General features: G+C 36.9%; 3 protein-coding genes across 6 annotated transcripts; all 3 read left to right on the top strand.

Annotated features, from left to right (window-relative positions):
• The first annotated feature begins 1,301 nt into the window (after positions 1-1,301).
• LOC127807591 (protease Do-like 10, mitochondrial) lies at positions 1,302-13,587 on the top strand. 3 transcript variants are annotated; one of them, XM_052345595.1, is made up of 12 exons: positions 1,715-2,459; positions 2,535-2,684; positions 2,792-2,918; positions 3,436-3,681; positions 5,485-5,680; positions 8,501-8,760; positions 9,173-9,300; positions 10,378-10,581; positions 11,497-11,547; positions 12,094-12,314; positions 12,648-12,698; positions 13,221-13,587. In XM_052345595.1, exons 3-11 carry the CDS (start codon positions 2,828-2,830, stop codon positions 12,652-12,654), a joined length of 1,404 nt encoding a protein of 467 aa, XP_052201555.1. In that variant the 5' UTR covers positions 1,715-2,459; positions 2,535-2,684; positions 2,792-2,827; the 3' UTR covers positions 12,655-12,698; positions 13,221-13,587. The 3 variants fall into 3 exon arrangements, with proteins under 3 accessions (XP_052201542.1, XP_052201555.1, XP_052201550.1); XM_052345582.1 differs by lacking the exons at positions 2,535-2,684; positions 2,792-2,918 and having other exon boundaries at positions 1,302-1,857; XM_052345590.1 differs by lacking the exon at positions 1,715-2,459 and having other exon boundaries at positions 2,476-2,918.
• A 3,074-nt stretch (positions 13,588-16,661) lies between these two features.
• On the top strand, positions 16,662-17,308 carry LOC127790083 (dihydroflavonol 4-reductase-like). The gene is made up of 2 exons (XM_052319363.1): positions 16,662-16,879; positions 17,003-17,308. Exons 1-2 carry the CDS (start codon positions 16,756-16,758, stop codon positions 17,272-17,274), a joined length of 396 nt encoding a protein of 131 aa, XP_052175323.1. The 5' UTR covers positions 16,662-16,755; the 3' UTR covers positions 17,275-17,308.
• Positions 17,309-18,468: 1,160 nt separating this feature from the next.
• On the top strand, positions 18,469-23,009 carry LOC127799437 (AP2/ERF and B3 domain-containing transcription factor At1g50680-like). 2 transcript variants are annotated; one of them, XM_052333480.1, is made up of 4 exons: positions 18,469-18,530; positions 18,736-18,903; positions 19,030-19,085; positions 21,606-23,009. In XM_052333480.1, exon 4 carries the CDS (start codon positions 21,625-21,627, stop codon positions 22,708-22,710), a length of 1,086 nt encoding a protein of 361 aa, XP_052189440.1. In that variant the 5' UTR covers positions 18,469-18,530; positions 18,736-18,903; positions 19,030-19,085; positions 21,606-21,624; the 3' UTR covers positions 22,711-23,009. The 2 variants fall into 2 exon arrangements, with proteins under 2 accessions (XP_052189440.1, XP_052189432.1); XM_052333472.1 differs by having other exon boundaries at positions 18,482-18,623.
• Positions 23,010-23,095: the final 86 nt, after the last annotated feature.

Raw genomic sequence — 23,095 nt, 5'->3', positions numbered from 1 at the left:
TTTGTACAAGATTTAATATTTTCAATACATTTTCACTATTGAAATGCTAGGAAAATGACCAAATTTTATAAAAAAATATTATCAATTAGACACTAAAAGATGAAAAATAACATTATTTTATAGGTAGAAAATTATATCAATCAAATAGTTTAAATTTTTAATTTATAAGAATTCATTTTCCCTATAATTTAATTCCTTAGAATTTATTTTATTTTCACTCAAATTTTATCCTTACAATCAAACGCACCCTAATAGTATTAAAAATATATCGTACATAAGGCAAACTGCTCTTTTATAAAAATGATTATTATAAAAATATTTTTTTAGAAAAGTGATAATCACGTAATATAATTTTTATTTGATCACATAAAATTTAATCTAATAATTATGTTAACACTGACATGGCACTATCACCTTAGGACAAAAATCAAGGAAGGCAATGCCATGTCAGCGTTAATGCATATAATAAATCAAATTAGTTTAAGTGACACCAAATGAATACTCACTCAAAGAATATATTATTATTTAAATATTAAAAATAAATAAAATAAACATAATAAAATATATTCTACTTTTTTTTTTTTTATATTTGATCAGAACTTCAGCACGACATTATTCACGATAGTTATAAATTTTGTACAAAAATATATCCTTCATCTTCTACCTTTGCCTTTTGCTCCCTCCCGCCGCCTTCTTCTTTAGCACTTCCGACTGCCATCGTCGGCCATTACAGTTGTCCCCACCCACTACTTCCCGTCGACAGTCGTCTCCATCGGCAACGAAAGTCGCCCTCGCCCCAACCGCTACTCCTATCGTCGCAGGCCGTTCTTCGCCCCACCGCTGCTCCCATCGTCGCAGGCCACTGTCGGTCGTGGCAGGCCGTCCGTCTCCCCATCGGTCGCTACCCGTCACCGTCCTGCTTCGCCTCCCCTCCTCCCCATCCTTGTTGCTGTTTGTGTGATGTATATATATATGTGTATATATGTATATATAACAGCAAACATATATATATATAATGATATTTTTTATATATATTATTGTTATATAATATATTATATTAATATAATTTTTAATAATTATATATAATTTATTAACATTTAATAATAAAAATTTTACATCATTCAAATAACATGTCTATTTTTGTCTTTTTATCAAGTTATAATAGCTTATCAGCTATCTCAAACCAAACATGTAATTATTAATTAATAGTTTAAAAATACATTTATCTAAATACATTATCAGTTTAAATGCTACCTAATTTAAATACTATTACACAACTTAAACACTACCCAGTTAAAAAAAATCCTAGCCAAACTAAGCCTCGATAAGCTGACGGACGGGCACGAATCGGGCGAGCGCTTTTCCGAAAAAATCGAGACCCGCATCGCCGCTACGGCGCGCTCTCCGTCTTCTCCAAAGCAACGATGTTGGTATCGAAGCTCCGCGCCGTTCGCCGGCTTTCTTCTTCTTTGCATTCATCTCATTCTTGTTTCTTTTCCGCCTCCTCCTCCGCTCCACCACGGCTGTGCCGCCTGGGACTGTTTGGGGATTTTGGTTGTGGCCGCCGCAGTGCCCTCTCTCCGTCGGACGCATATAGAAAGAGTTTCCGATCTCTTTGGCCGTCCAAGTCGGTTTGTTATGTTCTTCGGGCTAGGAATGTTTCGACTTCTGCTACTGTTGCGGAGGAGTCGTCCGGCCGGCTGCCTCCTATTGAATATGACTGCGCCGCCTCTGTAAACGCGTATTTGGCGGTAGAGCTGGCGCTCAACTCTGTCGTGAAGATCTTCACTGTCTCCAGCAGCCCTAATTACTTCCTTCCTTGGCAGAATAAGTCTCAGCGAGAAACCCTGGGTTCTGGTTGTTTTTTCTTTCAAAACTTCTGTTTATATACATATATATATATATATATATATTGAACTTGCTTTCAGTTGCTTGCTTCAATTTTTTTCCTCATTTAAGAACCATAATAACAATCATTTGAGAATATCTTTAAGTAGTGAGAATAACAAGCACACCCCAAATATTTTATTTGCAGCTGTAAATTATGTTGGTGTTGGCTGAATGGAACCGTTCATCCATCTTTACTCATTTATTGCTCCGTGAACTTGATAAACTTTTACAGTTTCTGTCTAAATTGCATCTTCGTCGCATCTAATATTACCGTTGGCTTCATGATATCCTTGCATTTTTGTTTCCCTTTTCTTACTTTTTGTTATTTCTTGAGTACATAATAGCTTTGTTTTGGCAACAATGATAACATCAAGAAGAAGATTAAGATTTTATGAGGTCACCCCCCCTCTATGGATTTGATCCAGCTGTGCATTCAAGTAGAAACATTTGAATATCAAATACAGGTGTAAAAAAAACCCTAATGCCGCTCTCCTGATGTGGGGAATAATACGGGGGCATCTCTCTGATGATATTTTCAGAATGAAGCCTGTTCCTTGAATCAAATACAGGTGCATTGGTTTCCTTCTGCATACAAAATTATTTTCTACCAACAAACTGCTATACTTGTGTGTGCCATTTTGCAGGTGCTCCAGCTACATATTTTATTGTCATCAGGTCTGTATTTCCCTTGGCCTAGTGGTTTGGGAGAGGAGATGGCCTGGCATCTAATCTTTAGACTTTACACAACCTTGCTTCCCACAGGCAGGGAGGTTAGGACATGTGTATACTGTATGGTGGGGACTGTACCACGTTAACCTTATCAATGTGTGTCTGTCATGGTAATTATATTTCAATTATGAGCTATTCATCCTTGACATTTGTGAACAATTCACAATTCCAGGGATAATGTACTTTAGCAAAATCATTTGATCAAGTCATGAAAGGGTCTGCTGATGCTATTTCTTTGACCAATCAAACATGGAACAACTACTACCATCCCAAGCCTAGCATGTACTTTTTTTGCTTGGGTGGGTTTAACCTGTACTTTTGTTTCTCCTTTTGTTTTTGTTGAACATCATCCCATTTCACTCTTTTTTTTTTTTGGGGGGGGGGGGGGGGTTTGCTGGGGGAATATGCATGGATTTGTTGGTAAAGTCCAAAGGAAAATTTTCTCATTTTACTCTGTCCAAAAATTGGGATAGAGAAAAATACCACTTAAAATGAGTTTTTGTACCAGGAGGTGAATGAATTTTGAAGTTTCTTAGCTTGGTAATTTAGTAGTCTTAACCTGTGATGATCACTCTCTGCCTTTTTTGCAAATTAAGATGATAAATATATAACATGAAAAAAAAGAAAAAAGAAACTGAGAAAGATAAAAACAGATAGAGCTAAATGAGAACTGAACATCTTTTTGATTTTGTTATTATTGCTTTGTGTAAGAAGAACTTCTATTGGTTGATTTTGTTTGTGAATTATTTTAAAGTACAGATCTGTGTCATTCTGTTTTGATTCATATTTAATTTGAGATTCTACATGATCATGTAGGTTTTATTATCCCTGGTAAGAGGATCTTGACAAATGCTCACGTGGTTGCTGATAATACATTTGTAATGGTAAGAAAGCATGGGTCACCTACTAAGTATAGGGCAGAAGTTCAGGCTGTTGGACATGAATGCGATTTAGCTATTTTGGAAGTTAAAAATGAAGAGTTCTGGGAGGGTATGAACTTTTTGGAGCTCGGCGACATTCCTTTCCTACAAGAAGCTGTTGCTGTAGTTGGTTATCCTCAAGGTAATAGCATAAAAGATGCACATGGTTTTCTGTAGACTAGCAAATCAACTTTAGTACTGTATGTAATTGTAGTTCTGCTGCATTGCTATAGTAAATAATTAGAACGAAGCGTAAAATGTATGGAGAACAGAGAGAATTGTGATTTAGTGCCAATATTCACTTGTTATAATTTTACGGAGAACAGAGAGAATTGTGATTTAGTGCTAATATTCACTTGTTATAATTTATATTGTGCTGGCACGTCCATCACCAATTTCAATTATAATTCTATAAAGTTTTTAAAGATAAATTAAACCGTGTAGATATTGTGTGGGGTGTTTAGAGTGGTGGAATATGAAAATTTGGAGGGAAATTAAAAAGATGGAGAAGTTCAACTTAACATACATTAGTAATTTGGCCACAATTGTTTCATTTTATACCCAAGGACAATTATCCAGCACGCTAAACCTTAGTCCATCGAGGTGATGTTGGATACAAGGACTTCAATCATTAAGTTTCCAATTATCTATGATTATATTTTCTGTATGGTCATACTAAAGAGTCTTTGGCCAATAATTTTTTGGTCATCCTCTACTTTCATTGTCTCCCTTTTGCACAATTGTATTTATTTGTCTCCTTTGCCAAACCTTCCCGTTGATGTGAGCTTTAGTTGTTCCGCCATATTCTACTCTGGTTTCTTGAGAGCCTTCATTTCTACTTTTATTAAACTTACATTCTATATATATGGTTTTTAACTTGCTTAACTTGAAACTTTTGGATTTTAAGGTGTCCCTCCTAGTTTCCATTGTTGGCCTAGTAGCTTTTATGCAGTACCTGATTGAATTAATCTTTTCCTCAATTGGAAAGTAGACAGGAAGGGTTAAAACTTTGTGTTGACGATGATTCTTGAAATCTATCATTTCAAGGGTAAAAAATGGAGTTGAAGTTGCTATTACATTGTTGACTAGTTTGAAGGGAAGTTGGTGCATTCAAATGATAGGGAGCTGAAGAGAGCTGGTTTTCTAGTTTTCTCAAGGCATTTGAACCCTCTTGTGCTCCATTGGACTGGAAAATGTTGTTCTTGAAAGCCTGTTGTGTTTATACTTTTTTGACAAATAAATACAAGGCTACATCACTGTATGTGCACTTGGAGTGGAGGCATATTGAGTGAGATTATAGAGAGCTTCAAGTTTTAGCTCTTCAAGATTTTATTCTACTTTGAGAGTTTTGAAGAGATTCAAGTTATTTAGTTCTATCAAGAGCCTGTAGGTCATATGACACATGTGTCTAAATTTGCTATGCAATTAGGTCTTTTTTTTTTTTTTTTCTGCTAAACCAAAAAAAAAAAAAAAAGATTTATTATATTTGTTTCCCTACAAATCTGTGGAGCTGTTATTATACATAATAAGCAACAGTGGCTTTTTGTGTCATTTCTCCTCCAAATGCCTTGCTAAAGATTTTGCTATATCTATGCATGCCAAATTTTTTTGATATATGCAGGAAGATGGGATCTTGAATTTTTGTATATTTCTTTTGCCTTCATTCTTTGTTTTTTGTTTCTTGTTGCAGCTTTGAGGGCAAATCTTGGTAGCAATAGTAAGGTTGCTCATTTGTGATGGTAAGGTTTGAGTTGTGGAAACCTCTTTATGGTAAAGGAAGGGGAAGGCCCCGTTTAGAGTGGGGAACGTTATACACTGGGGATACCCTTGTTTTTTTTGCTTGTTGGGGCTTTGTGTATATATGTTCATATCAATAGCTGTTTTTCTTGGTAAAATCAGTAATTGCCTGCCAATTCCATTAAAAACATTAGCCATGCATATGCAGGAGGGGACAACATTTCTATTACTAAAGGAGTTGTATCCCGAGTTGAGCCTACACAATACATACATGGTGCAACCCAGTTGATGGCCATACAGATTGATGCTGCTATAAATCCAGGAAATAGTGGAGGCCCAGCAATCATGGGCGACAAAGTTGTTGGAGTAGCTTTTCAGAATCTTTCAGGTGCAGAGAATATTGGGTAAGTTATGATTTGGTCCCAGTCTGCAATGTATGTGTGTGTTTTCACTTTGGATGAAGAGCATTCATCTCCAAGTTCACCTTTTATCCCCAAGTGACTTAACTTTATCTGACCATGTTTGATTATTTGATTTTGCTCTTGTGCTGATTTCTCTGATGCATCTCTGTTTGCAGACACTACAATATTGTTTCTACTGTGAAAACATAGTTAATAAAGTTCCCCAATGTTCCGTTATGTTTGCTTTCATGTTTGTTGATTTACAAGACCAAGTCAGTATGGGAGCTTGAACAATCATATGGGTTTCTCTACTTTTATGATCCTTTTAATTTATGAACCTTGTTCATAATTATTGTATCCTTAATCTGCATTGTGTGAGTGCACCTCTAATAAGTTGTCATCTATAAGTTCTTTGACCCTTCATATTGTTATTTTGTTCTATATGTAGAGCAACAAACTCCAAAGCTTCTTGCCTTTGTGTAGAGTTAATTAATCAAGTTTAACATGAGATTTTTTTTTTCCCTTTTTTTTTGTTGGGGGGGAGGAGGTGGGAGGTGAATTGGGTCCATCGAGATTTCAACAAATGTATATAAACTAAGTTGAAGGATAGAAAATACATAAATAGAGGGAGAAAACACGGTGATTTAACAACAACCTATCCCTCCTACAACTGCAATTAGAGATTTCAATTCGCTACCTTGAAACCACAAGATAAAATCACTAGTTGATCTGGTGTTAGCTCACCTGCAAGAGTTTTTCTACCCCAAAAACACTCCAATAACAAACCCAAGTTTTTCCTAAAAACTGTTAAAACCCCCCTGCTACTTGATACGTACTAGCTCACCTATGAGAATTCCTCCAAGGAACTCATACACTCACTTGGATTAAAGAATACAGATGAAATTATCTCTAAAATTGATAAAAGCAACAAAGCCCACTTAATACAAAGATATACCACATGTGAATAAAACAGTAAAAATGAAGAACTTTAATGTTCAAAACTCTCTTATATTTTGCTTAATTTATTTTGTTAATCTTCAGGTAAGAATGGTCTTTTTATAGAAAAAATCCATTGGAGACACTTGTAGTTGTTGCCTGACATTTCTATAAGAAGTCAACAATTTTTGGCTTCTCATATGAAATTAAAAATTGTTATGTTAGAGCCTGGCAGTGAACTAACAGTCGATTGTAAGGTATGCGGTCCACTTAGATAGTTGACTGTTTTGGTTGACCTTGACTGCAATGATACACAAATAGAGAGTACAAAATAGAAGTTTGACTGTGACTATTAGGTTGATTGTGCAAAACAGCGATCATTTTACCTCAATTGTTGCTTTCCCTAGTTGGCTGTGAAAACCAATGAACATCTTACCTTGGATGTTGCCTTCCACAATTTATTGTAGGGGTTGACTGAAGGCTCTAGAACTTCTTCAACTGGTTTGTCTATGTGCAAATTTACAAACTCTTTGCAGTTTAGCTTCTTTCCATTTTCAAGATGAGAAGTCACATGTTTCCTGAAATTCATTAAAAATTGTTTTAAGAGAAATTCATACTAAATAATTAAAAACCAAGGTACCGTTTAGAAACGAAATCATTTTCTTGTACCTCCAATTGTGTCTAAGACTAGAAAAAAAATGTCAGGATAAATTTTCGAAATACCTCCCATGTAGTATCAAAATCAAACTAGCCTCAGCATGTAGAATGTATATATCATCATGATATTCATAATCTTGCCAACATGAGTTGTTGGTAATTACTAATTTTAGAGGCAGTCTCTTAAAGAATTAGGAGGCAGGATTTGGGGTAAAGTCTGCATGGTTTGTGCTTTGTGCTTTTTATGCATTTGAAGGGCGGACTTCAGCAATCAGAAGGTCGTGGGCTGGTTGGAAAAAAAGGCTTGCTGCCTTGTCATTTGGAGGCAGGATATTGGTTTAATTCTCACCTGCTGCAAGGATTGCTTGACTTAGTCCTAACTTTTTCTTGAGCCTAGTTTAAGAGCTGCCTTTCTATCATGACCCATGGCGATATTGAATTGACTCAGTCTCCAAGGCAATGCAATCTTTCAGAAAATCAGATAATTGAAGTGCCCAAGTGTGTTATAATGAGCTCTATAATATAAAGAATTACACGCTGAAAGAAACTTGAATTTCTTCCACTGTTGTTATTCCTACCACTGCCAGAACATTATTTTGCCCCTGCCTATAAAGGAAAGTCCTCTTGTGGTTTTAAGTAAGTGCAATAATTATGAATGAAAATTTTGCTTAACTGCAAAAGCTAACCAATGATCCTTTAGTGTACTTAGCCTCTCTATGCAAATTAAGTTGGATTGCAAACCAAATGTGTATCTTGGCAGTGTTACATGGAGTCTTATTTTATCTCGTGTACACATGTTCAGTTGATATGACAAAGGTAAGGGTGTGAGGCAGTGTCTGACACGTACCAGAGCAAGAAGCTTCAGTCTTCTAATTCTTAATGATATTTAATTAAAATGCTCAAATTTGATAGTTATAAAAATTTGCTAGGCTTTCACAATCACATAGTGAGAGAAAATTGTCTCCTAAATTAAAAATTTAGTGTTCCTTGATAAGAAACAATTTTATGTTGCAATATTGGATACTAGCTCTTAAGTTGAGTGTAATGATTTTGGAGAATTGATAACTAATCATAATTGTTTTTGTAATTTCTATTTAGAAAATTTGCTAATCTTACATGGAAATCTATGTGCGCGTGCGTGCATGTAATTTGGAGTATTTTGCTTCTGTAGCTCCAACCATGTGATAATGCTTTCCAGATCTCCTTGATGAGTTTGATTTTTCTTTGCAGTTATATAATTCCTGTCCCTGTTATTAAACACTTTATAGATGGTGTGGAAGAAAGTGGAGATTATGTTGGTTTTTGCTCTCTAGGGTTGTCCTGCCAACCTATGGAAAATGTTCAACTACGAGACCGATTCCAAATGCACTGTGATATGACTGGTGTATTAGTGAGCAAAATTAACCCACTTTCCGATGCATACAGAGTTTTCAGAAAAGGGGACGTCCTCCTTGCCTTTGATGGTGTTCCCATAGCAAATGATGGAACTGGTACACATAACTAAATCATTATTCCTGTATTTTACAATGTGCAATTTGTTTTCTTATAGTTCTTAGCCATTTTAATTTCCCATAATCTCTCTCTCTCTCTCTCTAGTAGTATATTAGAAAGGAAAATCATTCTAGTTATGAGTTTAGCATAATGATAGGAATGCTTGAAAAGAATATTATTTCTCAACTGTTCTACAGTGTGTTGGCACTTCCAGCACCTTTTGTAAGAATCTTCCAAGAGCACTCCACGAAGGGGATCATCCCTGAGATAGCACAAACTGTTAAAATGGGTGAAAGAAATGCTTTCAATTCTAAACCGTTGATTTTTAAAATTTTATTGAACAGGTGTTTCTGGTTCCTTATTTCTGGGGGGGTTATAGTCTGAATGTGTACAATTATTTTTGCTCTGCAGTTCCTTTCAGAAACAGAGAGCGGATAACTTTTGATCATCTAGTCTCTATGAAAAAACCCAATGAAATGGCTAAAATTAGAGTATTAAGGAATGGTGAAGAGCATGAGTTGAGTATAGTTCTTCATCCAGTAAGTCATTATTTCCCCCTCTCTTTCCATCCTCTTTTCCGTTCTTCCTTGAAGTATGGCAATTAATTTGTTGTAGTTTATATTTACCATGCCATGCATCTTTCTAACTGGAAAGAAAGCATTTTACAAGATGTATTTACAATAAAATATGAAAATAGAACTAATTGAAGAAGGATGAATGAGGTAGTTGTTGATAGAATTGTTTTTTTGCTGTTTTTTTTTTTTTTCTTTTTTGCTAGATTGTTTTGTGAGTTTTTAGTTGTGGAAAAATGTCTTTGCATTTACTCATGTTGCCATGCATGTTGATATATGGCTTTTTTAGTTAAAGAATTTCTTTGTCATAGAGTGGGTAACATGGATGGTGTAATGCTCAATGAAATAGGGATCAGGAATAGGAGTTAACTTACAAGATCAGCTGTCCTTCTGGGAATGCACTAGTTTTTATGATTAGATTATGCCATAGCTACGTTGACCAAATTGACCAAAGTCTAACTTGAGCACATGCCAACAGCTTCTTAGCATCTAGCTACTGTGTATAAGAAGTCAACAGGTGACATGTAAGAGTGCAAAGGTGTTAGCACTGTATGGTATCCTTGACTGGAATGTGAGTAAACTTAGCTACAGGTTAAGTTATATTCCTTTTGCTGCTTTTAGAAAAATTATAATTAGCTTATTAAAAAGAGTAAACTTGAACTTCCTATATTGGCAATTGATGAATGGTCTGAAAGATACCCAAAATCCTCAAGTTATACTGTGAAACATTGTAAGGTAAGACAGTTGGCCACTAACTGTTGGTATAAATCATAAAATGCTGCCCATTGTCTTGGATGAATATGTTATGAAATAAATTTGGTTTAATCTTATTGTTTACATTGTTCATCTTGTTAAACTTATGTAACCTATGCAATTTTTGCAATCTAAGCATTTAATCTGCCACCCCTTTTCATTTATGCAAAGTAGATAATCAAGATGGGTATATACTGAATGCATATTGTTTAATGAATGCTTACCTTTTCTCAACTTAAATAGGATTTTCTGGTTTTTCTTGTTTTTAACATGAAGTTGGTAATGTTGCAGTTGCAGCCGCTAGTGCCAGTTCATCAGTTCGATAAACTCCCATCCTATTTCATCTTTGCCGGTCTGGTCTTTGTTCCATTGACCCAGCCCTTCCTTCATGAGTATGGAGAAGACTGGTATAATACTTCTCCCCGTCGATTGTGTGAAAGAGCACTGAGAGAACTTCCTAAGAAGGCTGGTGAACAACTTGTCATTCTTTCTCAGGTGTCTCTTTATGTTCTTGCTTAAGCAATGCTAATACATATTTCCAGTAGTTGTAATAACTCTCAGAGATATGCAATGGAAAACTTGATAAAGTAGCACTAGGAATACAAGAATACAAATTCTGGAATAAAACAATTTGTATATTATGCCTAATCCTTAAGTACCCTCCTGAGGTATTAACATTTTGGGGCCACCTGTAAAATCTGGATTTTATCTGGAAACATATCTGGCCTGTTGGATGGGGTCTATGGATTACTGGACTGGGTCTGGATGTGTCATCCCTGTGTTGAGCAGATCGGATCCATCCGGGATCATATCTGTTGACCAGACTACCAGAGATGCAACACGGTAACAAATGTGCAAGAATATCTGTAGTGTATTTCTGCCGTGTCTTCTTAAGGAGATTCCAAAAAAATTGAAATACATGGTCACAATATTCAAAAACATGCTTATTTAACCAAATTTAATCTAAAATATTTTTCTTGTCTTATTGTTTTAACTTGTCCAACCCCACCTAGAGGGATTAATACATGTATTTGTTGTATTGTTATGATTGAACCTTTTTCATAATTCTCAATTATCTTGGATCTCCTTTTGACCTAGAAATTATAGGTTGCTGCCTTGACATCAAATTGAAGAAAAAGCTTGTCATATCAATATAACTCTAATGACTAAAGGATACAGCCAGCAGCCTTGCATTGTTGTTACCATCTGTCCTTTATGGTCTTGTTTATATGCTTGATTGTGCCCTGCAAGCTTGTGGAATCTCCTGATAAGGACAATGGTCAATGACTTTTGCTGTCTCTAGATAGTTGTGTTGTATTGACTTAGAAAAGCATTTTGGGTTTTTATTGTTGTTTGCTCCAGACAACTAGAGAAAAGCTAGAAATTGATTTAGGCGGTTTTGAGTTTCAGATCCTGATTGATGACATCAATGCTGGGTACGAGCGTCTTGCTGAATTACAGGTATCATGTCCTTTTCTCTCTGAATTAAGCCGTGTATCTGATGTTACTTTCCTTTTGATGGGTCTGCCAGGTCGTCACTTTTGTCAACTGCATAGGTACATGGTATGTTAACAAGTGGTACAGATAGGAATCAGGGTCCGCATACGTCATTTACCCAGTTATATCTCATTGAAACCAAGTTACTTATATCATATTTTCCTCTTATACTTCAATGATCAAGATTAAACAGGTTGGGAGTAAGCTTTTTCCAATCAGAAAATCAGATGTGCCTGCAATACCTAATGGCCAAGTCTACGTTGAAATAGTTGAAAATCTTGTAATTTGTGGTTGAAAGGTCTCATGTTCAAATTATAGAAACATCCTCTTTGCAAAAACAAGGAAGGGTAAGGCTACAACTTGCTAAGAAGACTCTTGCAAAAGCATAGTCTTCTGCCATGGGGAAGCCGTTTACAATAATCAAGCTGAAATTCAACAAATTCATTCGTTTTCTCTTACTTTTTCTCATCTTGGTTCCATTGCTCATGTGAATAACATAACCACGTGCAGGTAAAGAAAGTAAATGGGGTGGAAATCAACAATTTGAAACATTTGTGCTGCCTTGTGGAAGACTGTAAAGAAGAATATGTGCAGTTTGATTTGGACGATGAGAGAGTGATTGTGTTGAACTATCAGTCAGCAAAAATTGCCACTTCTCGGATATTGCAGCGCCATAGAATACCTTCTCCCATGTCTACAGACCTTGTCAAAGAAGCCAAGGATTCATCAATGTAATCAATCTCCATAATTTGATTCAAAAACTCTCTTCCCTGTTATTTCCAATCATCATTTATTATTGATTTGGCCAAAAGGCCTTGCATTGTTATTTACATCTAGTAGCCTTGTATTGTTGTTACCATCCTACCGCCACGGTCCTGTTTTTGCGCTTGATCTTGCCCTGCAAGCTTGTAGAATCTCTTGATAAGCACGATGGTTAATAACTTATGCTGTCTCTAGATGGTTGTGTTGTATTGATTTAGAAAAACATTTTGGGTTTCAATTGTTGTTTGCTCCGGACAACTACAGAAAAGCTAGAAACTGATTGAGTTGATGTTGAGTTTCAGGTCCTGATGGATAACATCTAATCCTGGGTACGAGCGTCTTGCTCATTACAGGTATCATTTCCTTTTCTCTCTGATTTAAACCATGTATCTGATGTTACTTTCCTTTTGATGGTCTGTCGGCTCATCGCTTTTGCCAACTGCATAGGTACATAGTATGGTAATAAGTGGTAGGAGATAGAACCGGGGTCCAAATATGTCGTTTACTCTGCCGTGTCTCATCAAGACCAAGTTACTGATATCTTATTTTCCTTTTCTACTTCAATGATCAAGATTAAATTGGGAGTAAGCACTTCCCAACCAGAAAACCAGTTGTGCCTGCAAAACCTAATGGCCAAGTTGACCTTGAAATAGTTTTTTTCTTTGTAATTTGTGGTTGAAAGGTCTCATGTTTGAATCGAAATATGAAAACAGCCTCTTTGCCAAATAAAAGTAAGGCTGCGACTTAACCCTTGCAAAAGTGGGGAGTCTTCTGCCGTGGGGTTACAATAATCAAGTTGAAACTCAACAAGTTCATTCTTTTTCGCGTTCTTTTCTGGGTTCCATTGCAAATCTGAACAACAATACTGCATGCAGGTAAAGACATTGAAAAATGGGGTTGAAATCGACAATTTGAAACGTTTATGCTGCCTTGTGGAAGACTGTAAAGAAAGAAGATTTGGAGTTGGATTTGGACGATGAGATAAGAGAGTGATTGTGTTGAACTCTCTCACTCTGCAAAAATCGCCACGTCTCGAATATTGCAGCGCCACAGGATGAATACCTTCTGCCATGCCAACCAACAGACCTTGCCAAAAAAGCCAAGGATTCAGCAGTTGAGTCGCCAAATATCCACCATTTAATTCAAAAACTCCAGTCTCTGTTGTTTTCCAATCATCTTTTATTGATGGATTATGCTACTTGTTGAGAAAGCTTTATCGAAAAAATTAAATTTTATTTTTAATTTTTTTTATCGTATTTTCTTTCTGAAATCTTCTTTTCACTCCGTCTCTCTCCCTCTTTCACTATATCTCCCATTCTCTCTCTGAATTCCACCATCGCCGCTTGCACCATCCGCCATCACCGCTTGCACTGCCTGTCGTCATGCCCACCCGATCGCCCACACCACCACCGCTCGCACCGCCTTCGCCCCTCCCCACCGCCACTTGCACCACCGTAGTGCCCCATTCGGTGCTCACCTCTCACCATCGTGGTGCTCCTCCCTACCGCTCACCTTGCACCCACCGCCATTGCAGATTTGAGGGGATTGACAAGAACTTGTCAAGTGTGATGTTCTCGTCCAAGAAGCTGATAGGAATGGAATTTAAGTTCCAAGTACAGCTTGGAGGACATGTTCAAAGAAGCCATTGACACCTGCAGGGAGAAGGGATTACTTCCCTACTTTGAAACCCCAGCTGATGACCATTCCTCTCAAAGCCCTGCCATTGGCACCAAGATTTTGAATCATTCACCAAATAAAAAAGCTACCTTAAGCAATTATTCTTTTTTTTTTTTTTTCGTTTTTTGACGATTGACTTTAAGCAATTGTCTTCTTAAATAGGCTCGTTTGTTATCTTTTCAAAAGAATAATTAAGTGATGACGCGCTTCCGTTGTGATTAAAGGTAGAGAGCCCTGTTAATGTTTTCTGCATTCTATTATTTTTTTTTTTTTTATCAAAGGTAAATATGTATAGATAAAAAATGTACAAGCATATCCAGAATGATACAATGAAAAGACCCAACGCAAAAGGCTTATGACCCGCGAGACAATGAATTAGAACATACAATACAAGGAAATTACGACTGCAAATATGTTAAAGTTCGCCAAACAGCAACCAGCGAATCCAGTCGGAAGCAGGACCCACGAGCATGAAAGCGTGAGCAGGAACCCAAAAGAAGTCCAAAACGGACCCACGAGCGGGAAACCAATTCAGAGCCCAAAAAGAAATCTCATTGGGAAGGCCCACGAGCAACAAGCGAATCCAAACATGAAGCCCCAAAAGAATTCCCAAACGGGCCCACTGGAAGAAGCCCAAATGAGAACCCAATCATGGTCACCAATCTGAAGACCCACTAGCAGAACCCGGAAATAGAAAACACCAAATTGCCATGCACCAATTGAACTTACCAGTCTGGATCCCCCACATCACAGCTGGAAAAGTCAATTGGTGGCAGCCAAACTAGATGCCGATTCAATCGGTCAAAATCCAAATGACAACCAAGGCGGAACACATGAAACCACAAATTCTTCCAGCACTATCAAAATTAAATCCATGTTATTTACAGAAAAAAAAAAATTAAATCCATGCAAGACTCAACAAAATTCCAGCCAATCTGACGAGCCGAACTCCAAGTCGGACAGAGACCAACCTGCCATGCCGAACCAACCGCACATCGTGACAGCGAGATCTTAACCAGCCAGCAGCACTCCAAAACTGAAAATTCAACCCGCGAGAAGAGCTCCAATCAAAGAAATCAACTGAGAGCTGCTTCAATATAAAACACTGCTGGAATCCATAAATCCAGCAAACACAACACGAAGACACCGCACGTACAGAGCAGGGGAAACCATCTTCAGAATCAACTCCGACTCAGCTTGCAAGCCAGAAAGCAGCCAACAAGCATACCCCCAGCCCGCAGACAGTCTCAATCGAAGAACTCCCAGCCAGTAAAGACCAATCGAAGCCCCAATCACGGGCGGATGTAAATGCCCACAAAAAAAATTAAAATTTTAAGCTAAAAGCCCACCCCCAACCCAGCCCAGCCCACCCCCAACCTAGCCTAGCCCATCCCACTCTAAAATGCTGGATCTGCCCAGCAGAAAATCCACGATCGAGAATATCCAACCAGCGAACGGAAACCCAAATCCGGAACCCCTACCTGCAACATGACTTGAACCCTTAAGACACCAGTAGCCCAATGGAAAGAAACCCCAATCGGACAACACTGCCCGCAAGTAGAGCCTCCAAAATGAGCTGCTACTGGAAACAAATGTTTCAGCAATCCAACTTGGCAGCTTAAAACCGGAAATAAAAACCAGCACATCCAAAACATCCTGGAGCACATCAATTCTGTTTGGCTATGACAAGAGCCTTGCCTTCCAGCCACACCCTGCCTTCCAGCCCCACTGTTGCCTTCCAGCGCGTCTCCCCCCACGTACTGCCTTCCAAGCTCTGTTTGGCCATGTCGTGGGCCTTGCCTTCCAGCCCCACTATTGCCTTCCAGGATGGGTCTGACTTCCAAGACGCCACGCAGAATCAAACATGCGCACACAGAGACAGAAAATTGTGAGAACCAACCCGCTGCAGCTCTTGCTAGCAGAACCCCAATCGGAAGCCCTGCGAGCAGGACTCCAAATCGGTTTCTGCATTCTATTCTTGAAAATACAACAGGTACCGGATCATCAACTTCTCAACTGAAATTGTTGAGGAAATGAATTCCATTTTGAGGGAAAATTCATGTTCTATCTGGGGAGGAGGGGGAGACAGCTCCAGATACAAAAAATGAGAAGTTATAACTGCTAGATTTGCCTAGAAAGGTAAGGAAATGGAACCAATTAACTTCCTGTAATTTGGAAATCTATGTAGCCCCTGTTACAGAAATTATTAAGGTAATCAAGGAGTGAAATGATTTCAGGTTTCAATTGCGACAATTGCAGTTGCAGTTGAATGCCCTATTTGAAAATCACCAAATCAGGTCCATAATCAATCACATGGCAAATCAAGGTCTTGCGTTCCAGAAAAACTGCAATGCCATTCCCCTGTTCCTATCATTCTTACATCAACTGCTCTAGATAGTGAATAATAATGGATGCATTGAGCATTTGTGGGCAAACATTCATATGAGTCAATCCTAAGTAATCTCCTATTCAAGATTGAATACATTATTCGGCCTCAAGAAGATCCGGATGTTGCAAATTTGTCATGACCAGTGACCAAATCCAACGGGGTACAAACATGGTAATTCAGCTCTAAACGGAAACCATTCCCCCTGTTGGTTTATATAATGCAAGCTCAAGGAACAGTAGAAAAATCATCACTTCACCTAATACCATCCTCATTTCCAGCCCCAAATTCTATCAATCTTTGTTCAGTATATTCCCACCTTCAAAGTTTAGCTCTAGCCTTTAGCCATGGAAGTTCCTCCACCGCCGGCCACCGTATGCGTCACCGGAGCTTCCGGGTTCATCGGCTCGTGGCTCGTCATGAGGCTTCTTCAACGCGGCTATACTGTCAGCGCAACCGTTCGCGACCCAGGTACACTGTACACAAACCAGTTTTAGTTCCAATCCATTAATGGGAAGAATTCAAGCAGGATCAAAGGGAAGAAGAATTAGAATAAGGAGAAAAATTCTATGATGATTTTTCCTTTAATGTTAGGGAACATGAATAAGGTGAAGCCGATGATGGAGTCGCCAAATGCCGACACCAACTTGACGCTATGGAAGGCAGACCTGGGCGAAGACGGGAGCTTCGATGAGGCCATCGATGGCTGCTCCGGCGTGTTCCATGTGGCCACGCCCATGGGTTTCGACTCAAAGGACCCTGAGGTTCGACGGCGGTGGTGTGGGCGACCGGGTGGCGGTGCAAGCAGTGATGGCGGACGGTGCAAGCGGCGGTGGCGGGATTCAGAGAGAGAGTGGGAGAGATAGTGAAAAGTGGGAGAGAGAGGTAGCGAAAAGTCGTTGGGCGGGATTTTAGAAAGAAAATAGGATAAAAAAATTAAAAATAAAATTTAATTTTTAGTATCATCTTAGGTGCAAAAATGTGAAATTCCTAGTCCTCACACACTGCTCCACAAATGTGAGATGAGTTAATCATGATATACGACGACTCTCAAGATAAGAGACACAGTGTATAGTGCCCACAAAGAGTCACCCTTACAAGAATATGAAACTTCCACACTGCAACTGCCATGACTCGAATTTATATCTTTGAGTGAAATTTTTTATCACGTGAACCATCCGTGTTATGCTTATAGGATTTTAGTATCATCTTTTATTGATTTAGGACAACACTACTGAATCTTTAGATCATCCATCACTACTCCTAAAATAAAAAAAAATTCTAGATGTCATAAAATCATTTTAATATAATATTATAAGTTAATTATGTATTATCATATATATAGATATGAATCACTGCCATGTTATATTCAAATTTTATATATATGGTAATGCGTGATTCAGCTTTGATATTATGTTAACATAATGACATGGCACGATATCTTAATTATTTTAAATATTTTTTAAAATAATATTTTAAGAAATAATTAGATATGTTATGATGCATGTAATAATTATTAATATCGACATGCATGTGAAGAGATTATTTTAATTTTTTTTATAAAAAAAATTAACTAATGAAAAGAAATTCTTACAAAATAATGCTTGATTCTCATTTTATTCACGAGAGAAAGTGAGTTATTTAGGTTATTAGAATAATTTTGATTAATTCTTTGTAACATAACTTTTAAATCTTTGTTATGCATATTAGATTATAGTGTAAGATCATTGAATTTTTAGTAATTTATACTAAAATTTGAAATCCTAAACGCTAAGACGGTCTCTAATCCAAAATTTCAAAATAGTGCAATATCAAGTCATCTCCAATCGATTACACCAAAATTGCTTATATTGTTATTAATCTTTTAAGTTTTATGGAATAATTTATTTTATCTTGTTAAATAATTATAGGTTTTTTTACTTTATTTTAATTTATTATATTGTTAAAAATAATGATCAAATTAAATACACAAATTAAGACTAAAATCAATAATTATACCTACTAAAACAAAATTAAAAGAGAATATAATGGGTATATAATGGCGTCCGTTCATCACACCAAAATGGGCCGTCTCCATTGGAGATGGCCTAGTTGCCGTGTGTGGTTGGCTCTCGAGAAAACGGTAATCAGAAAATTAGATTACGGTCGCCGACCGTTCTCTGATTCATGGATGATTCACCGGAATTTTTCATCTACATTCTTCGCATCAATCTAGGTTTTTGTATCTGGCTTTTTCGATTTCTGATTAAATGCACAACTGGTTTCCATAATTTTCACATCCGATTTGGCATTCATATATAGAGATCTGATTCCACTGTAAATGGCAGTGGTGGACTTTTTTGGTTAGAAGCTGGAAGCAAAGGAAATACCGATTTTGACACTTAAATCACTTTCAAATTCAGCGGTCCCAATTATGGAAAGATTTGGATATATCCAATTATGCGCAGGTCCAAATCAAATCATAGACATGGGTGAAGAACATTTCCTAAATACAGGTTAGGAAATTACCATATCACTGTCGACATATATATCAATTGCCTTTTCAAACAAGTTTGTCTTCTTGGCCAAGGGCTTTCAGTGATCATATGAGTATTAAAAACCTGACTTCATTGCTCTTGCAGGAGTTATTGGAGCAACACACGTCTTTTTCTGCAAACACACTTTATTATACATACAGGTAGCTTATAACTAATCTCATTCATGTCATAATGGTTTCCTCATGTATTTACTTAGCGAAGGTTTTTTGTTTCTTTGTGTGATGCTTTGTTCTTTTATGGGGTTGGGGCTGCATGTCTGTTTCTCTGAAAATATATCCAGTTACGGTTAATTGAATGTTTGATTTTGAAGGAAGAGTTGCTCATTAGTTCATCTAAATATGTTTTTTTATGCAAGGGATCAAACTGGTTTCAGTAGCAGAAACGGGAAAAATATCCGTACTTTTTATTCCAAAATTAGTAGTTGCGTGAAGTTTTTTTATTGTGTTGAAGGTTTTATATGTTGTGTTGGTTTTGTTTATTACAATATTATATATCATGCACTTCCATGTTCTGTATGCACAAACATTATGGCACAGCCATTATACCTTTGCAAGCCATTTAAATAGGATGTTTCACAAAAAGAACTTTTATCATTTGAACTTACACATAATTAAGTCATATGACTAGGTGAAAACTCGGATTTCAGTTAAGTAGTTTAATCTTTTTTTGTATGTGTAGAGAGACCTTAGCATTCACTTTATAAATATAGTTTGGAAAGTGGTTTTCAGTGGATATCTTGTTGAGCACCTACTAAGTTGTTGGTAATAGCAGATTGTTACTAAAGTAATGGCATAGGTTCTTCAAAAGAAAATAAAACCAACACCCAAGGAGACCACAATAATGGTGTGATTCAATCATGTGGTTCTGTCTTTGAAGTATAAGAATGTTGAGACAGTGGACTCAGACAGAAGGAGAGAGGAGAAACCTATAAAAGTGAAACTAAAACTCTTACTCAGGTAGCATTGGGAAAATAATTTATTAACCTGGAACTTCTAATTGTAGAGTTGTAAAGGTAGTTAAATGCTTTGTGAATTTGTCATCATTTCAAAGATTTGTAACTATACCTTCCAAAGAATGATTACAGATGCCTCTAATCATTCAGTAATAAGAACAAGAGATCTTTTTCGATCAATCCCTTTGTCTCTCATTTTTCGTGAATTAGAAAGTTCATTTTCAAGTTTGAATTTGTTCATTTGGAATCTGGGCTCTTCTACTTCATTTTTCTTTTTTTATTTAATATTTTTTAATATCTTTTCCTCTCTTTTTTTTATATCATTCCTTAAGCCTTAAGTCCCATAAGTTTCATCCGTAGGTTTTGACTCATTTTATCATATATATATATAGCTATTTTCCTCTCCTTCTCTTCCCTAATAGAGTTACTAGCCACAACTCTTTTCAGTTTTTTTTTTTCTTCTTCTTGGTATATGAAAAATATATTAAATTCTAACCACCAATGGACATGAGAATATTATACCCGTTATCTCATACTTAACCTAACTTAAGGTATTGGTTGCCACTTCTGCAATGGTTCCCTGGGTTTTATTTACTCATTGGCATCTTGGCAAATGGCAACTTGCAAGAGAGCCACTGGGTTTGGAAAGGCATCTGGGAAAGAAAATGTGGAAAAATTATTTTTTATTTTAATTTTTAATTTTCAAATTAAGAAACTAAAACACAAAATGGAAACAAAAGGGTACCAAATGATATGCAGACTCCAATTTTAAAAAGTTCCACTTTTTTTTAATTTTTGGTATGATTATTTTAGTTTCAAAAATCCAAATCGAAGTTAACTCATTTTTCTTCTTTTTCTTTTGTATTTTTTATGATCTGTTTTGATGGGTAATATGACAACTTGACCTTGTCTTCCTATAAATAACATTTATTGTAATCCCTCAAAAGATAGCATTCCATAATCAATAATCTTATAGAATGTAAGTCCATCAATGATTCACTCCTTGAATGCAAGAACCATATATCTGACCCAAACAATAGTTCGCTTAAGTATATGGGATTCTTCGCATTTATTGATATAATCGGAAAATAATTAACTTCAAGATATACAATTAAGTTGACCTTCACAAGATATACAATTAACTTAAATCACCTTCAAATTCAACGGTCCCAATTATGGAAAGATTTCGATATATACGATTGTGCACAAGTCCAAATCAAATCATAGATATGAGCGAAAAATATTTCCTAAATACAGGTTAGGAAATTTCCATATCACTATCGACGTAAATATAAATTGCCTTATATAACTGAAGGCGTTGATGAGGCCACTTTGCCACTCCTTTGAAACTTAAACATGGTATACATTTTTGGTGGTAACTTGTATCCTATAGAGCACTTTTGAAGGATTTCCTATTTAGGCCATTGTAATGGTTAGGTTTTAAAATAGCATATCCGTTGGCTAGCAACTTGTAAGCATACTGTTGAATAACACAATACTTTTTTTCAAGTTCGAGAGGAAGCCTCAACGTCATTGGTTGCATGTAGTTTTTACTTGATCAGGTTGCAAATTTTAAAATTGGATTTACTGTTTTGTAGTTTTTGGTGCTTTTTTTATATGGTTTATTTGTGTATTTACTGCAACTTTTGGTAGTACTTTTATCCTTGATGGATTTTCCTACTTGCCTTTGTGTCTTGTTTTTCATCAGATTTGTAGTGCAAGAGGCAATGAGTAGCACTTCAAATGCCGTAACACCCTCAACCAAGGAGACTTCGTATTCAAGTTGTAACAATCAGCCACTGCATTGCCACAGGCATCCTAGGCGGGATAACGGTGTCTCTGCTTCAAGATTCAAAGGTGTTGTTTGTCAACAAAATGGGCACTGGGGCGCGCAGATCTATGCCAACCGCCATCGCATTTGGCTTGGGACATTTAAATCAGAAAGAGAAGCAGCAATGGCATATGACAGTGCAGCAACCAAACTTCGAATTGGAGACTCCCATAGAAACTTTTCATGGACAAATGCGACATTCCAAGAGCCATACTTCCAGAGCCACTTCAGTACAGAAGCAGTGCTAAACATGATCAAGGATGGATCCTACCCATCGAGGTTTGCTGATTTTCTGAGGATGCAATTCCAGAGGGCAGGAAACGATGCCAGTCTAAACTTGATGCCTAAGCATGGTAATGGAGGGCTTATGTGTACACAACTTTTCCAAAAGGAGCTCACACCGAGTGATGTGGGCAAGCTTAACCGGCTTGTGATTCCAAAAAAATATGCTTTGAGGTATTTCCCTGATATATCTAAAGACGCAAAAGAAAATCTGGCAGATTTTGCAGTTGAGGATGTGCAGCTAGTTTTCTATGACAGGTTGATGAGGTCATGGAAATTTCGATACTGCTACTGGAAGAGCAGCCAAAGTTTTGTCTTCACTAGAGGTTGGAATCGATTTGTGAAGGAAAATGGGCTAAAGGAAAAAGATATCATTAGGTTTTCTGTATGTAAATGTAGGGAGGGGCCAAACCAGATGCAGACCTACCTTATGGTTGACGTGGTCTATAATGATCGGGTGGATAGCAACGCGAGTGTGATCGAGGACTTGAACGAAGACACTGGCATGCAGGGGCAATTGCAACAGTTTGAGGAACAAAATAATGATGCTGAACATGAACAGGATTATGAGAAAGAGATGACAAGATTTCATCTTGGACAGAATGTTGGGTGTGTTGATGGTGAGAAGCAGCAAGAGATGGCAGTTGAATCAACTGGAGGGCAAAAGGGTCTTAGGATTTTTGGAGTGCAAATACTCTGAACAGGATCAAGTCTTTTGCCTTCTCAACTGAGGTTTACTGCCATGATTTTCAAGTCTTTCTTTTAGAGTTTCCATATTCACCAAGGATATTTTTGAGCTTCACATATTAGGTAATCGTCTAATTAACATTCTTACTTAACCATCTTAGATTACTTCCATTAGTTTTATCTAGGAATTGAGGATGGTGCTTTATTAGTTTATTTGTTTTGCATTGTCGAGCAAGTCCTACCCAACTTTCTAGTCAATTTCTTGTGATTTTTATTAATTATTATAACCATTATTATTTTTGGCTGGAGCAACTTCATGATTGTCAAACGAGTCAAACAATTATTTTATCTAAAATTACAACATCTTACGCATAGTTGTTGATTTAGTTGAATGCTAT

Source organism: Diospyros lotus, chromosome 1, assembly GCF_014633365.1.
Source record: "Diospyros lotus cultivar Yz01 chromosome 1, ASM1463336v1, whole genome shotgun sequence".
NCBI classification, from domain to species: Eukaryota; Viridiplantae; Streptophyta; class Magnoliopsida; order Ericales; family Ebenaceae; genus Diospyros; species Diospyros lotus.
This window is presented reverse-complemented; position numbering and strand designations above follow the sequence as displayed.

Excerpts from the sequence above, each read along its gene's own strand:
- LOC127807591 (XM_052345582.1), top strand. The coding sequence starts at position 1,425 with ATGTTGGTATCGAAGCTCCGCGCCGTTCGCCGGCTTTCTTCTTCTTTG. Across the intron at positions 5,681-8,500 it reads TCAGGTGCAGAGAATATTGG|TTATATAATTCCTGTCCCTG; the intron begins GTAAGTTATGAT and ends TTTTCTTTGCAG. Across the intron at positions 9,301-10,377 it reads TGAGTATAGTTCTTCATCCA|TTGCAGCCGCTAGTGCCAGT; the intron begins GTAAGTCATTAT and ends GTAATGTTGCAG.
- LOC127790083 (XM_052319363.1), top strand. The coding sequence starts at position 16,756 with ATGGAAGTTCCTCCACCGCCGGCCACCGTATGCGTCACCGGAGCTTCC. Across the intron at positions 16,880-17,002 it reads CGCAACCGTTCGCGACCCAG|GGAACATGAATAAGGTGAAG; the intron begins GTACACTGTACA and ends CTTTAATGTTAG.
- LOC127799437 (XM_052333480.1), top strand. The coding sequence starts at position 21,625 with ATGAGTAGCACTTCAAATGCCGTAACACCCTCAACCAAGGAGACTTCG.